Source organism: Polypterus senegalus, chromosome 2, assembly GCF_016835505.1.
Source record: "Polypterus senegalus isolate Bchr_013 chromosome 2, ASM1683550v1, whole genome shotgun sequence".
Lineage (NCBI taxonomy): Eukaryota > Metazoa > Chordata > Cladistia > Polypteriformes > Polypteridae > Polypterus > Polypterus senegalus.
The window spans coordinates 271,525,595-271,539,971 of NC_053155.1; the positions used below are offsets into that span (position 1 = coordinate 271,525,595).

Below are 14,377 nucleotides of genomic sequence, written 5' to 3' on the forward strand. Positions count from 1 at the left end.
CAGATTAAGCAGAACAGAGAATGCTATTTGTAGGTTTAAGGTTACGACTTGAAATGTAGAAGGATAGGCACTCCAAAATAAAGGAAGGAACAAGATTATTTAAAGCATTATATACCATTAGTAGTATTTTAAAGTCAATTCTAACCAATGTAGCAGTGCTAAAACTGATAAGATTAGCTCAGATTCTCTTTTTCTGGCTAAGAGTCTTGCTGCTGCATTCTGAAATAACCACAACCAAGTGGTGTCTTTCTTAGCAAGACCAGTTAGGAGTGCATTACAGTAATTTATTTGAATAAACCAAAGCAGTTAATTAATATCTCAGTATCTTGTATTGTTATAAGAGTTCTAAATTTTGCAATTTTCCTTAAATGAAAAATGCATTCTTAGTAGTATGGCGAATATGTGATTTTTAAAATTTAGGTCAGAGTCCATGATTACACCTAAATTACTTCTGCTTTGACTTTTAATGCTAAGTAATCAAGTTTCTTTGTAACACCCTTATTATTTCTGGTTTAATTAATAACTAACATTTTAATATTTTGCCATTTTTAGCATGAGGAAATTTGAGTTCTGTCTTCAATTCAAAACTTCTTTCCCAAGTGAACGAGTTCTCTGCATGTACTGCTCTAATTTCCCATAATTATATATTTAATAATATTTTAGAAGAAAATACAGGAGTTTTTTTTCTGTTGTAAGCATACAACTTGATGACATGATGTGTGGATTAAGTAAGACGAGTAATACAAGTTTTTTGTTTCCCCATAGACGTTTCTATACTCTTTGCTGTAGTTCTGTTATGGTCTCCAGAGACACCCATTCTATTAAAAGTTTATCTTTGTTCTTCATGGAAGCATGAGTTTAAATTTTCTTCTCAGCCATCACTACAAACTAGATGGGTACGGTTAGGTCAGGTTGGGGTGAATGCCACTGGTACCTTGCATTGCCACACCCACTACACGATGAAACAGCTTGGGATCCTGGGTGGCAACCCCCCCCAGGCAGACATGTGGTCCAGTCCCACCCTCTAGAAATGACCATCCATCTGCTGCAGCCAGGTGTTACATGGATATCCACTTGGCCTGGTCCAGCCACTTGGGTCCTCAACAATGAGGCTCCTGCGAGGATTTCACTTGGCTATAGTGCTGTAACTGGTGTTCTCTCACAATGCAGGTACTGTGTCTCATTCGGGACTCCTTAAGCAACCACTCATTCGACACAAAGTCAAACCAACGGTACCCAAGGATTCTCCAAAGAGACACAATACTTAAGGAGTCCAGACTTAATCTCAGGTCATTGGGTAGTATCCATTGTCTCGCAAGCATATAGCAAGATAGAAAGCACCAGGACTCTAAAGACTTGGACATCCGTCCTTTTACATAGATATTGGGAATGCCACACACCCCTTTCCAGTGACCTCATGACCCCCAGTGGTCTCCTAGTCCATCTACTGACTTTATAGGAAAAGTCACCAGAGAAATGAATGTCACTGCTAAGGTAAGTAAGCCTCTCGACAAGGTTGACACTCACTCCGCAGACACACACACTGCTGATGGCCCTAAGAGGTCATTAAAGGCCTGGATCTTTGTTTTTATCCAGGACAGTCACAAGCCCAGGCACTCAGACTCCTCTCTCGGTCTCTCAAAAGCCGCATTCAGAGCCTCCATTGACTCTGCGAAGATCACAGCATTGTCAGCAAAGTCAAGATCAGTGAATCTTTCTTCGCCAACAGATGCTCCACAGCCCTAGACCCCACAACCTTGCCCAACACCCAATCCATGCAAGCATTGAACAGAGTAGGAACTAGAACACACCCCTGATGAACCCCAGAATCAACTGGGAAAAATGCAGAGGTTCTACCTCCACTCTGCACAGCAGTCACAGTATCAGTGTACAGGTCAGCCAGCAACCTTGAGGGGATCCCACAAAGTCTCAGGATGTCCCACAGAGCAGTTTGATCAACTGAGTTGAATGCTTTATGAAAATCAACAAAGTCTGCAAAGAAAATCTGCTGATGTTTGCGTTTGCATTCCATGAGAACCCTCAGTGCCTGGAGGTGGTCGATGGTAGACTTGTTAGGTGTAAAACCTAGGTGAGCAAGTCATCATAGATCCTATTGAAGATGACCCTAGCAAGTCCTGTTTTCCTATCTGGGATAATGCCTGTCTCCCAAATGGAAGTAAACATTGCTTGCAATGTCAGGAAGGCAGCCTTACTGCCATCCTGGAGAAGTTCACACCAGATACGAAAGGTCCCTGCAGCCTTCCCTACCCTCAGCTGGTTCACTACCTGTGCAATCTCAGTTAGACTGGGTGGTTCACAGCTAATTGGAGGATCAGCCTCAAGGACCATGGACCCAGAGACATCCAATGTCCTAGCCGGAGGATCAGCTTTAAACAGCTGTTCAAAGTAGCCAGCCCAGCAGGTCACAACTATAGTGTCATCTGTAAGAACCGTTCCATCAGCCACACTGACTGCAACTCTCTGAGGAACAGATTTGGATGTGTGTAATGTTTTGATTCCTCTATAATCAGGATGTGGGTCACTAGACCATAGAAAGGGTCTAGTCTTGCTCACAGATTCCTTTAAGAAACACCTCCTTATCTGCACTCAGAGCCCTCGCAGCTGTCATCCTAAGTTCCTGGTACAGACCAGAGTTGCCATCAAGCCGTGTGCTGCAGATCCTCTCGATAATATCCAGAGTGCCCTGTGAGATGAAACATATCCTTCTAGGAACACTGGTAACATCAACACAACCCTCAGCAACCTTCAGTGTCTTGTCACGGAAGGTCACCCACATCACATTTGGATCAGCTGTCTCATTCGAGTTCGTAGGTTCCTAACAAAAAATGCATGCAAACTAATCAGAAATGGCCTGATATATTGTAGGAGTATGGCAGGTCCAGCCTCATTTTCCTAATAGGTGGTAGCCTACTAAACCTAAGGTGGATCTTCAGAATAGCAACAAGAAGTCTGTGGTCAGAATTCACAAACTGGGCACTTCTGTAGACCATATATTTTGTAAGAGCCTCCAGTGTCTGCCCCTGAGGATGTGATCAATCTCCTTCACCGCACCACCTGTATTGGAGTACCAAGTCCAGCAATGCAGCTTAGGGCACTGGAACCAGGATCCAGCGATCCGCAGCCCCTGACCTTTGGCAAAATAAAGGAACATGGAGCCATTTTCACCACGGTCACCAGACCCATGGGGACTGATGCAATCCTCCTGTCACTGCCAGTGTTTGCACACCCATGACCAGAGAAGTGTCACCTTGTGGGCACCCATCAACCACCAAATGAAGTTGTGAATAAAATGTCTCCCTTACCAAGACATCACTCACCGGGTTCAGAGCATACACAACAGACAAGGCACCCAGAGAATTCTGTAATCTGAGTCTCATAATACGCTTGTGAAAGGAGTGACATCTGACACCATCGGATCTGCAACAGCAACAGATACTCCCTGAGAATGACAGCCATCAGAGCGACCAGACCAATAAAAGGTTTATCCACTTACAGTCTCAGGTCTGCCCACATCAGAGAGTGTAACCACTGAAATGAGTAGTTTATGCAGCTCCTCCAATGGCATTCCGTTGGCTCTCTGACGGTTTTGACTCTTTCTAGGATGGGGCTTCCGTGGGCTTTCCCCCATCCCCTATATACTGTGAGCAGCCTTCGTATGGGCGGCTGCAGCAGAGCTACTCCCACAGAGGGTAGAATGGAGTCCTGTCTGTCATTTCAGAGCTGCATTAAGTTTTTTTTACAGTAGCTGGAATGCCAATCCTGTCACAACCCCTATGATTTTGCTGCAGTTTAGCATTATACCCAAGACCATGGGTTAAGTAACTTAAAAAAAAAATATATATATATATATATATATATATATATATATATAATTTTTGGGTGGAATATTCCTTTAACACAGGTGGTTATTATCATTTGGTTTTTACCCTTGTTTATAACTGGACCATTAATGAGCTATTCTAGACTTGACTAGATAGATTTCCAGTACTGCAAATATTGTCATCATAATATAAGAGGAGTAGCATTTTGTTTTACACTCTCCTGGCTTCTTTCTTTCTGTTTTGTTTTCAATTCTTATGTATAAAGTATAATGCAGATAAGAGGTTGCTACTTTACAGATTCTGGTGCAGTAATTTTTGACCATCCAGTAATTTATACGGCTGTAGGGGGGAATAAATAAACCTTAGAACTGTGCCTTTTATGGTAAGATTATGACTGCGTACTGAGGTGAGGGTCTACCTATTGTGCTTTTTTTTCTGTAGTACAGATATTTATACACAGATGATGCTATTCTGTTGTATGCATGCAAGCAATTCTGCCTTCTGAAGATCTTTTGGAAAATATGAAGACCATATTACTGTAATATAGGCCCCTGAGCAGAAATCAGCCCATTCAATTGTCACAGTATGTGTGTTTGTATGGGTTGACTTCTATAATGACTGCTGAAATCTGAGCCCCGAGTAAATGCGAGCTACTTCTTCACCAGAACCTGAACAGGGCAGATGTAATTTACCTCCCAACATGTGTAGGAATAAATTTGTTAATTTAAAGTCTTTAATGAAACTGGTGATCTTCCACCGTTAGGCCCATTCACTCATACCAATCAATCCACGTTCACATGGGGAGACCATGCAACTGCCATGAATACCCTGACTAGGCTAGCAATCAAACCGTAAGACACAGGAACACCGGCCACATCAAGAAAATCTGTATTAAATAAACTATATTCTATAACATCAGTTTGGTTCTTGCACATTTGTAATACTAACTACACTAAGAAGTAAATATCCTTTCAAATTAATGCAGTAGTTTTGTGAAATGATTTTGATTGGTGGCAGTAAATAAAAGAAAATAACTGAATTTGTGTTTTTCTTTTCCAACAAAAAAATACTTGATTCTGAACACCACTCATAGATACCAAATGTAATCTATTATACAGCATCTAACATCAAAATAAAATAACTTTGTGACTTCTTCCTCTAAGGAGGACAAGACACTCTAAAGAACACAAAATATCATAATAGCTTTAAAAATTCTCATTGGAAATGATTTCTAATATTTAAGTCACCGGAGATTGTAATTGCCACCTAAGATATAATTCTAACCATCAGTAAGTAATGTGGTCAAATATATATAGTAGATAAAGGCATCATGAACTTGACTCTGAGATTGGTGATGTGAATTTTCACCCTTCACAAAGTTATGTCAAATAGTCATTAGTACTTACAGAATATTCAAAATTGTTGCCTTTATACCAGTAAGCATAAAAGACAAAATCTAGTTAACTTTACACGGTTTCAATGTTATGTACTATGAAGTGCATTTAAAACTCAACACGAATCCAAATAGACAAGTGAACCAGTCTATTTAGCCTTATGGCAAATGTTGATGCTTTTAAATCATATAGCAGAATTTATCAGTTCTGCTCCTGGACAGTCTTTTCCCACAGAGGTTACACAGTAGGTCAGTGCTGGTTTACCTAAGATTTGTTGTTGATTATTAATCTAGTTGCATACCTAATAAAGAAAATTAGTGCCATTAACATGGTTACATGCACAATAGGGGAATTGGCGTTGCTAAGTTGGCCCTAGCGTGTGTTTGTGCATGTGTGTGCACGTGTGTTTGTGTGTGTGTTCAGCCCTGTGCTGTATTGTCATCCTGTCTGGGTATTGTTCTTGCCTTGTGCCCTGTGGTTGCTGGGCTCCAGTTGTCTCATGACACCTGCCCTGGATAAGCAGTTTAGGAAATGGATAGATAGATAGATGGTTCAGCTTCCAGTTTGTGGTATAAACAGATTACTTTGTTTTGCAATTGATTTACTTTAACATTTTTGACCAAGCCATGTCCCTTAATTGCATTCAAATTTCACATTGTATCCACCATTTGTGCCTCAATATTGCATTAAAATTGCTAAAGTTGTGACATCATAAATTTGGAAAATCGATTTTGAAGGTATTTGCATGACCAAAGCAAATAGGTTTCCTGTTCTGTGTCCATCATGTGTTTTAACACTTTGCCTTAAAATGTATCACTTTGGAAGAGGTTTATCTTGAAGGAAAAAAAAAATAATTTAAATAAGATGCTGTTTTAAATAAATGGATTTCAACAGACACAAAAGCATTTAGCTGCAGAGTGGAGGCTGCATTTTTGGAACACCTTAAGTCTCCATGAAAACGCCTGAGCAAAGAGTTGTGGTACAAAGGCAACTTTCTTTTAATCCATAAATCATTGATTTTTCAGATGTCATCAGTTCTAATGTTAATAAATAATGCCTATTACAGATTTGTTTTTAATAAACATAAAGGTGGTAGTTGGGTTGAGAATTCAGATGTCAGTGTAATATAGTGCAAACTCATCATGTGCAATTTGTCTTGCAGTCAGGATGAGGTGGGCATCAGGAAAGCTCATATTATTAATTCTGTGATGTTATTTGCAGTTGCATTGCAAACTGTCAGAGCTTAGACCACACTAAGCAAAGACCCTAGGGAAAGACTCCACATTCAATCAAATAAGAAACCTTCAGAAGCATTTGGAGACGTAGCTGGCAGATTTGAAAGTTGGGGTTTTGCTTATTACATATTTTTGTAACAGGCTGTGAAAAATAACAGTGATGATAATAGATTATAATTGCATGTATTAGTATTGTACATAAAATGTTTGATAACCTTTAACAAAATCATGGGGTTAAAGCTACTTTCATAGATGGCAGTTTCCAACTCAAGTGATGAAAAGATTCTTGCACTATTGTTAGTTGTTGGATGTGGAGGGTGCCAAGGGTAACCAGGCTGGAACTTTCCCGACTCTCAAATGGGAACTGACCCCCTAGTTGTTTGTTAAACTGATGATGAACACCACGGCAAGTGAGAGACATGAGATAGGCCTTTGAAATAAAGGTGCAAAAGTTTACAAAGCTTACTGTGCAAAAGGGTAAATAAAATAAACAGTCCAATAAATCATTAACATTTTACAAACAATTTGAAAGAATAAAATGGGTAAAATCCAGGAAAGTAATAAAACCATCAGTTATTCTTAGAACCTTCTTAAAATGTGTTTATTTAAGAATGAACCAAACAAACATTGGAACACTCAGAAATGCCAACACCTGAACAGGCAACACATAAAGACCCTTACTAAGACTCAGCCCACAAGTCATTAGCAAAGCCTAGCTCTCTTCACTGTGCTAGTTGGCTCTGCTTTGCCTTCCACTCTGGCACTCAAGGTATTCCCAGTAGCCTTCTTCAACTCTACTCTATGGCAGCAGAGTGCACTCGCCACCTCACTTTACTACACTTTGCTGCCAAAGGGTATTCCTAGCAGCCTTCACTATCATCGACCATACCCACCTCACAACCTCTCTGACGTAATGCTGGCAGTTACAGGGTACCTCACCTTCCCTCGCTTTTCTTCTCTCAGCCATTTAAACTTTTTCTAAAACAAAGCTTCTCTTTTGTTTGTGATACTCCCACCGCTACGATCACACCTGGGTGTCTTTCTGTTTTTCTCCCGTAAACTGAATCTCCCTGCCCGCCTCTGTGTTTATGAGCATTTCCAACCCTCATTATCCCTACCAGCCCCACCTAAATGCTGTTAATTCCTGATCACCTGTTCACAAGATAATTATTTAATTAAAATGGGGCTGGCTGAGGCAGCACACTTCAAGTACAATATGCACCTCTTTAAACAAACTAAAAACAAAGTGTGCAAGCTATTGCAAATTTCTTAAACAAAAAAAATATCAAAGTATTCCAGGGAGATTAAAAGTCTATGCTGAAGTCTCAAGCTAAAATTATTTGTTGCATCTGAGCATGACCGAAGGCAGTTCATTGTGAAGTATTTCCAATAAATGACAGTGTCCAAGAAACATAATCTTAGGATAATTAAGATTTATGAGGTTATTTCTAGTGTGACAGAAGTATGGAGAATGATTTTAGCAAAAAGTGACACAGAGCTATCTTTGATGCATTTCCACATAAGTTGCTTTTATTGTTTACTTTTATGGACATAATCATCATATCTCTTACACTTTCAAGGAGCAGGAAAAGTGAGCTGCTATGACTCAGGCATGTGCAAGATGCCTCAGAGATGAGAGTGGGAAGGGACAGGATCAGAATCTAGACTGTTAACCTATAACAAGTCCTACCCCTGCATTCTGTTATAGTAAGGAATGGTACTTACCGTTAATAAACAATATTATTACCACTGTATTAAAGAAATACCATAATTATTAGAAAATTGAATAAATCCGCATTTAATGTCAATTTTTTGTATATGGTATAACAAAAGACACAAAACAAAGTCAAAGTTTTGGGGACTGTCCTTGTTTAGTGAAGGTTTGTCAAAAATTATAGCTTTATCTTTACAGACTTGAGTCCAAAACAGAACTGATCGAAGTAAAAATGGTGGACATTTATATAATGAAATAGCAGGAAGTGGTATATTAGGCAGGTGGCATTTTTGGGAACCAGAAGTGACATCCTCTGGAGGTGGGACTTGGAGGGTTGGAACCAGAAGTGACTTCGTAAGTCAGAATGATCATTATTAGGGTGATTCTTCAGTTGTTCTGTGGGGAAAAGAGGAGAGAGAGTTAGAGACAGCGCCAACCCCCGGTCTTGTGAGCAATTACCATTATTTGAGTCCGTAAACTGTCTCCCATTCACGCAAGTGTGACAATAGTAATACTTGGTCATTTAACACCACCCATATGTAACTCTGACCCATTCCATGTCCTGCAGCAAGGTGTGCGTGCTTCATTGCATATATGTGCAGATATTCCATTATTTTGGAGTATGGAATGTCTGTTGAAAGAAAAAAAAAATACAAATTGAAGTATTTAATCTCAAAGTAAATTTGAAACAGTAAACTATTTAAGTGTTACTTAATGTTTCTCTGCTTTAAAATAGACAAGTCTGTAAATTCGCCAGTGCTCATCAATAGATTTTTAGAATTTTAAAATGTGTATAGCATGCTCTAACTTCTTCATTCCTCAGGGAGCAAAGTAGTTCCAATGAGGACAGACAGATTTGTGAAAATAACTTAAAAAAAAAAAACTTCATTCAAAAATAGATAACTGGCTTTAAATATTGTAACATCTCATTCTAAGTTTGAATTTGGCTTGTCTTGTAATGTGGTGTTACTTTCAGAGAAATGGTTTGCTGGCTGTTTACCACATTTTTTTTTCAGTTTGAGATTGGCATTGTCTTGCTAATGTGAAGTATAAAAGATATGGGAAGTACAACGATTTTGCCAACAATGTTGATGACTTTTCTGTTTGGGAGATGGGACGTGGTGTAAAATCTCTGCTGCTTGCTACAACAACTGTTCAGTAAGATTTTTTTAGTGTTATTCCTCAAGGCAGGTATCAAACAGCACACATACAGTATATACAATAGAGAGAGAAATAGATGGAGACTTGAATTTCGGTGCACACAGTGCAAAATAAGATCTCACTGCCTCTTTTTACACCTATGGGCTCTAGTATGCATTTGCTAAGAAACTGGTGGATGATTTTCCTTCTCAGTCAGTATCTCAGTTGCCTTAAACACCAGCCATATTTGCTTTATAAGTTGCATGTACTGAGTATACTCAATTAGATGGAGCAATAGGCATTCCTAAGTTAGCTGGACATTTACACAAACAATTTGGCACAACTTTGTCAGCTTTGTTTGTTGACAGAGGATCTGCCAAAACATTTTGAGCAGCCTACTTTTGCCTTCTAGAGGAAAATCAATACAGATACATCATGACCCGTCACAGTGTGGCAGCTGTTTCACATCACTACACGCCTTTGTTATGTGAGCCTTCAGTTAGTGACAGGGAGCTGTAGGTATTGTGCACAACTGTTGAAAACCTTTTATAAGATAACTGACACAGACTCGTCTGTTCAATAATCTCTAAAGTCCATACGGTACCCGAGATCTGAGGTCTCAGAATGTGACTATCATTTCCAAAATGAAAACAGATGTTATGTTATGTAATGTTAACACCAAATAGCACACATTACAGATATATTATCTGTATCTATATAAATATTTTTATGGCCACAAATGTTAAATTCCCAATGGGTCTTGAAACATTTTGGGGAAATTTAGTGTGAATATGACAGTTGTGCCAGCCTACCATGTGGAGTTTGTATGTTCTTACCACTTCTGCGTTGGTTTTTCTTCTGTAATTCCATTTTTCTCCTACATCCACAAGACATGTATATTAGGTGTAATGGTAATTCTGCATTGGCCTTTTGTAATCAGTATGGGTGTGTGGAAAAGTGTATCCTGCATTTGATTGTTTTGTACCTTGTTCATGACTCTCACCCCAGCACCCTGCAACCCTACAGCTGGGTCCACTAGGTTCTGTATGATGATGTTTTAGTCATTTTAATTTTGACAACCATACAAAGTCTGAGAACATTTAGTACAGAGAATTGTTTTAAAGAAAATGTAACATTCTTAGTTCTTATTTCTTGCTTGTTATTTTAGCTTCTTTTCAGCTGTGGTGGACTGGTGTCCTGTCTGTTGCCTATTTCTGCCTTGTACTCGGTGCTGCCAGGATAGCGTCCACAACCCTTTAATTCATTAAATGAAATGTTCAGTAAATGGATGAGTTGGCACAATGTTGATGTGTAAAAGCAAGGGTGATAATTATAGTAATAATAGTATTCTTTTTTTCAAATTATACTTTAGAAAGAACACCGTATTCTGCCACTTTTTATCATATAATTGCTATCTGTCAGAAGTTCTGAAAAGATGTTTTGCTTCTTTAAGCATTCTGTTTTTCTCACGTCGTGATGTAAATACAGTACTTTTATTTAGCATAAAATGTTACCAGTTGTATGAATGTAACACAAGCATAGGATGAAGAGTATGTGCTTAATGTAATCAAGCCAGAACAGTAAGCATAGTACGTTAATAATATGTTCAATACAAGGACCTATCAGTCATATTACTGGAGAAAAGGACACGTGCGAGAGAGACTCACAATGCGCATGCTGTAAACAAAAAAAATCATGCATCAATAACCCATAAATTATACTCTTTTGGGAAATTCTAACATAGACTGAAATGAAGAGTGTCACTCACAACAGGAATTATGAATTACTTGTGTCTTTAACTAAAGTAAATATTCCTGTGGGGTCCTCCGTGCGTGGAGTTTTCATGTTCACCCCGTGCCTGCGCGGGTTTCCTCTGGGTGCTCCGGTTTCCTCCCACAGTCCAAAGACATGCAGGTTAGGTGCATTGGCGATCCTAAATTGTCCCTAGTGTGTGTGTTTGTGTGCCCTGCGGTGGGCTGGCGCCCTACCCGGGGTTTGTTTCCTGCCTTGCGCCCTGTGTTGGCTGGGATTGGCTCCAGCAGACCCCCGTGACCCTGTAGTTAGGATGTAGTGGGTTGGATAATGGATGGATGGAAATATTACTGTGGTCTGCAATTAACATATCTAATATTATTTACATTGGGAAGGTCGATCAAAAATTAAAGGCTAGAATTTTAAGCATCTGCAATAACATTTGTAATACAAATGGCCCTGTCTCATCTTGTAAGCAAGTATCTTATGTCTTTTGTATTCTATAGGGCTGGATGACTGCCTTCAACAGTACATTAAAAACTTTGAGAAAGAGAAGATCAGTGGGGATCAGCTTCTTCGCATCACACACCAGGAACTAGAAGATCTTGGAGTGTCTCGTATAGGTCATCAAGAGCTTATACTAGAAGCAGTTGATCTTTTATGTGCACTGGTAAGATGCAAATGCATTTTTATTCAAAATTGAGACCATTCTGTCTGTTGGTAAATATAAATATTGAAAAACATAAGAGAATCAATTTAAAACTGTGTGTAGTAAATGAAGTCTAACAGACAATTGGACTGGATTAAAATGTTAAAGTTACATTGTACTCAACAGTTTGGGTTCATGACTGAACTTGAATCTGACACATTACAATTATTAGGTCATCTACTGAATGGCAAAATAAGTAACTTATCCTACTATCTAGAGAAATGTTGTCTTATTCCTGACAACATTTACTCACTCTTCAGCAAGGACTGGTGATGTCACTTCAGGGAAAATGGTTAATAATTTAATTCATTTAAATTCACCCCTGATTAAAGTTGCTGTTTGTGGAGACTGGCTATACCACTGATCACACTAATGTAATATGTTCTTACCGTGAATAACACAATTGAGCTTCCTCCTGCACTCAAATGGGTGATCTCTGAGTGATCAGCCCAGCTGCTAAGCTGACTGGGTATTCCTGTTGCTCTGGACAAGGCAAGGGGGTGATGTTAATACAACATTTAATATGACAGGTGGATTTCTTTAGCATTTTTACAGTATTGTCTGTATTTATCCTTAATTCAGTCTTGTTTAACACAATGCAGATAAATTGCAGATCATTTTCTCTATCTAATACAGTATATAAGAAGATTTATGGAAAATGTATACTGTATTTCATGAATTTCACAATCATTAAATAGGAAAATATTTTTTGCAGATCTCATTTATAAAGAAAAATAGAATGAAATTTTAAATAAATTGTAAGGAAAAGTGTCATAATGTCATTAAAGTGATCATTTAATATTAATAGAGGTTGTCTAAATTGTTATTCCTCATTAAAAAATGAAAACTTAATTATTTTTTCACACTACTGTGATCAATTTTTTTTTTTCGAAACTCCAACCAACCAGCCAACACATTGTTGACATTCATATTGTAGCTGTGATTTAACTTGTACATAGAGGCTCCTCTGGCTAATTGCCCTTGTTCTGACCAACTTGTCAGATAGCAGACTTACAAGTGACCTAACTGGCTAACCAGAAGTCATCGTTCTATAGCCTGGGTGTCTAACATCATTGTTATCTGCAAACAATGTCTTCAACTGAGGTCATTATCATTTCTGACAGTAGCATTACCAAAACTGTTTCACCCTTAATCCCTGTTACTCTTGGTATGTCATCTAGTAAGAAAACTGTGAGGCAACCATTACTGTTATATGCTGCAGTGCAAAGGAGAGTGAGGTGTTAAGGCACCACACAGACTGGAATACCACAGAAATCATACTTTTACACAACAATAGGAATATATGAAATAAGAGAAAGAAGGCAGTGTAGTAGAAAAATAAAGGCTTAGCTGCAGGTAAAACCTCAAGAATAAAAAGGCTTTAAGAATACCTTGGAGCTAACTGTTATCTAATATTTGAAAGTCTGCTTTTACTCATGGAAACATACTGTTACTTCAAACAGGATTAACATCAAAATGAAGAACATTTCTTATTTTTTTTTAAATGAATATTATACAAGTTCTGGTGGGAAAAAATTAGGGTTATATCTCATATCCAACTGTGATTTGTGACTGTTTCTCCATAACGTCTCTATTGCATTATTAACAGGTGTTGTCATTGTTTTGCATCTCATCAACTTAATAAATATTTACTGGATTTTTTTGTAAATAACACCACAAATGCTAAAATACTGTACTGTATATTAAGTGCATAAACATGATTTTTTGTTTATTAAATTAATATACTATAATGAGCAAAAAAAAATAAACTTTTTAAAAGGTGACCTTCTATTAAAACATGTGCAACATTTCTTCTGATAAATGATATGGACTAAGAGTAGCTTAACTAGGGACAGTATAATTTCATCAAAGGTAAATGTTTTCAGTTTCTGTCCTAACTTTTTTTTTTTTTTTTTTTGAAGAATAATCTGTAAAATACTAGGAGTCAAGTAGGTAAGATCTCGAGGTATAGGTAGTCTTATTCTTGTGAGAATTATTTGATTCATAAACTGATTGGCTTTGTCAACGTATTATGCTGTGAAGTGCACACCTTTTCATTATTTTAATTAACTGACTAATTTTAAAAATGTGTTTAATTTAAAGAAGCTTAATATACTGCTCAAAAGAATTAAAGGAACACTTTTTAATCAGAGTATAGCATAAAGTCAATGAAACTTATGGGATATTAACCTGGTCAGTTAAGTAGCAGAGGGGGTTGTTAATCAGTTTCAGCTGCTGTGGTGTTAATGAAATTAACAACAGATGCACTAGAGGGGCAACAATGAGATGACCCCCAAAACAGGAATGGTTTAACAGGTGGAGTGCACAGACATTTTTCCCTCCTCATCTTTTCTGACTGTTTCTTCTCTAGTTTTGCATTTGGCTACAGTCAGTGTCACTACTGGTAGCATGAGGCGATACCTGGACCCTACAGAGGTTGCACAGGTAGTCCAACTTCTCCAGGATGGCACATCAATACGTGTCATTGCCAGAAGGTTTGCTGTGTCTCCCTGCACAGTCTCAAGGGCATGGAAGAGATTCTAGGAGACAAGCAGTTACTCTAGGAGAGCTGGAGAGGGCCATAGAAGGTC

At 38.3% G+C, this 14,377-nt stretch overlaps 1 protein-coding gene across 10 annotated transcripts in view; it reads left to right on the forward strand.

Annotated features, from left to right (window-relative positions):
* Positions 1 to 14,377, forward strand: part of cnksr2a (connector enhancer of kinase suppressor of Ras 2a) — a 763,738-nt gene that overhangs the window by 177,395 nt on the left and 571,966 nt on the right. For all 10 annotated transcript variants that reach the window (XM_039745560.1, XM_039745565.1, XM_039745561.1 and 7 more), the window contains exon 2: positions 11,584 to 11,747. In XM_039745560.1, the coding sequence (XP_039601494.1) occupies positions 11,584 to 11,747 (164 nt within the window). The remainder of the gene's footprint in view (positions 1 to 11,583; positions 11,748 to 14,377) is intronic.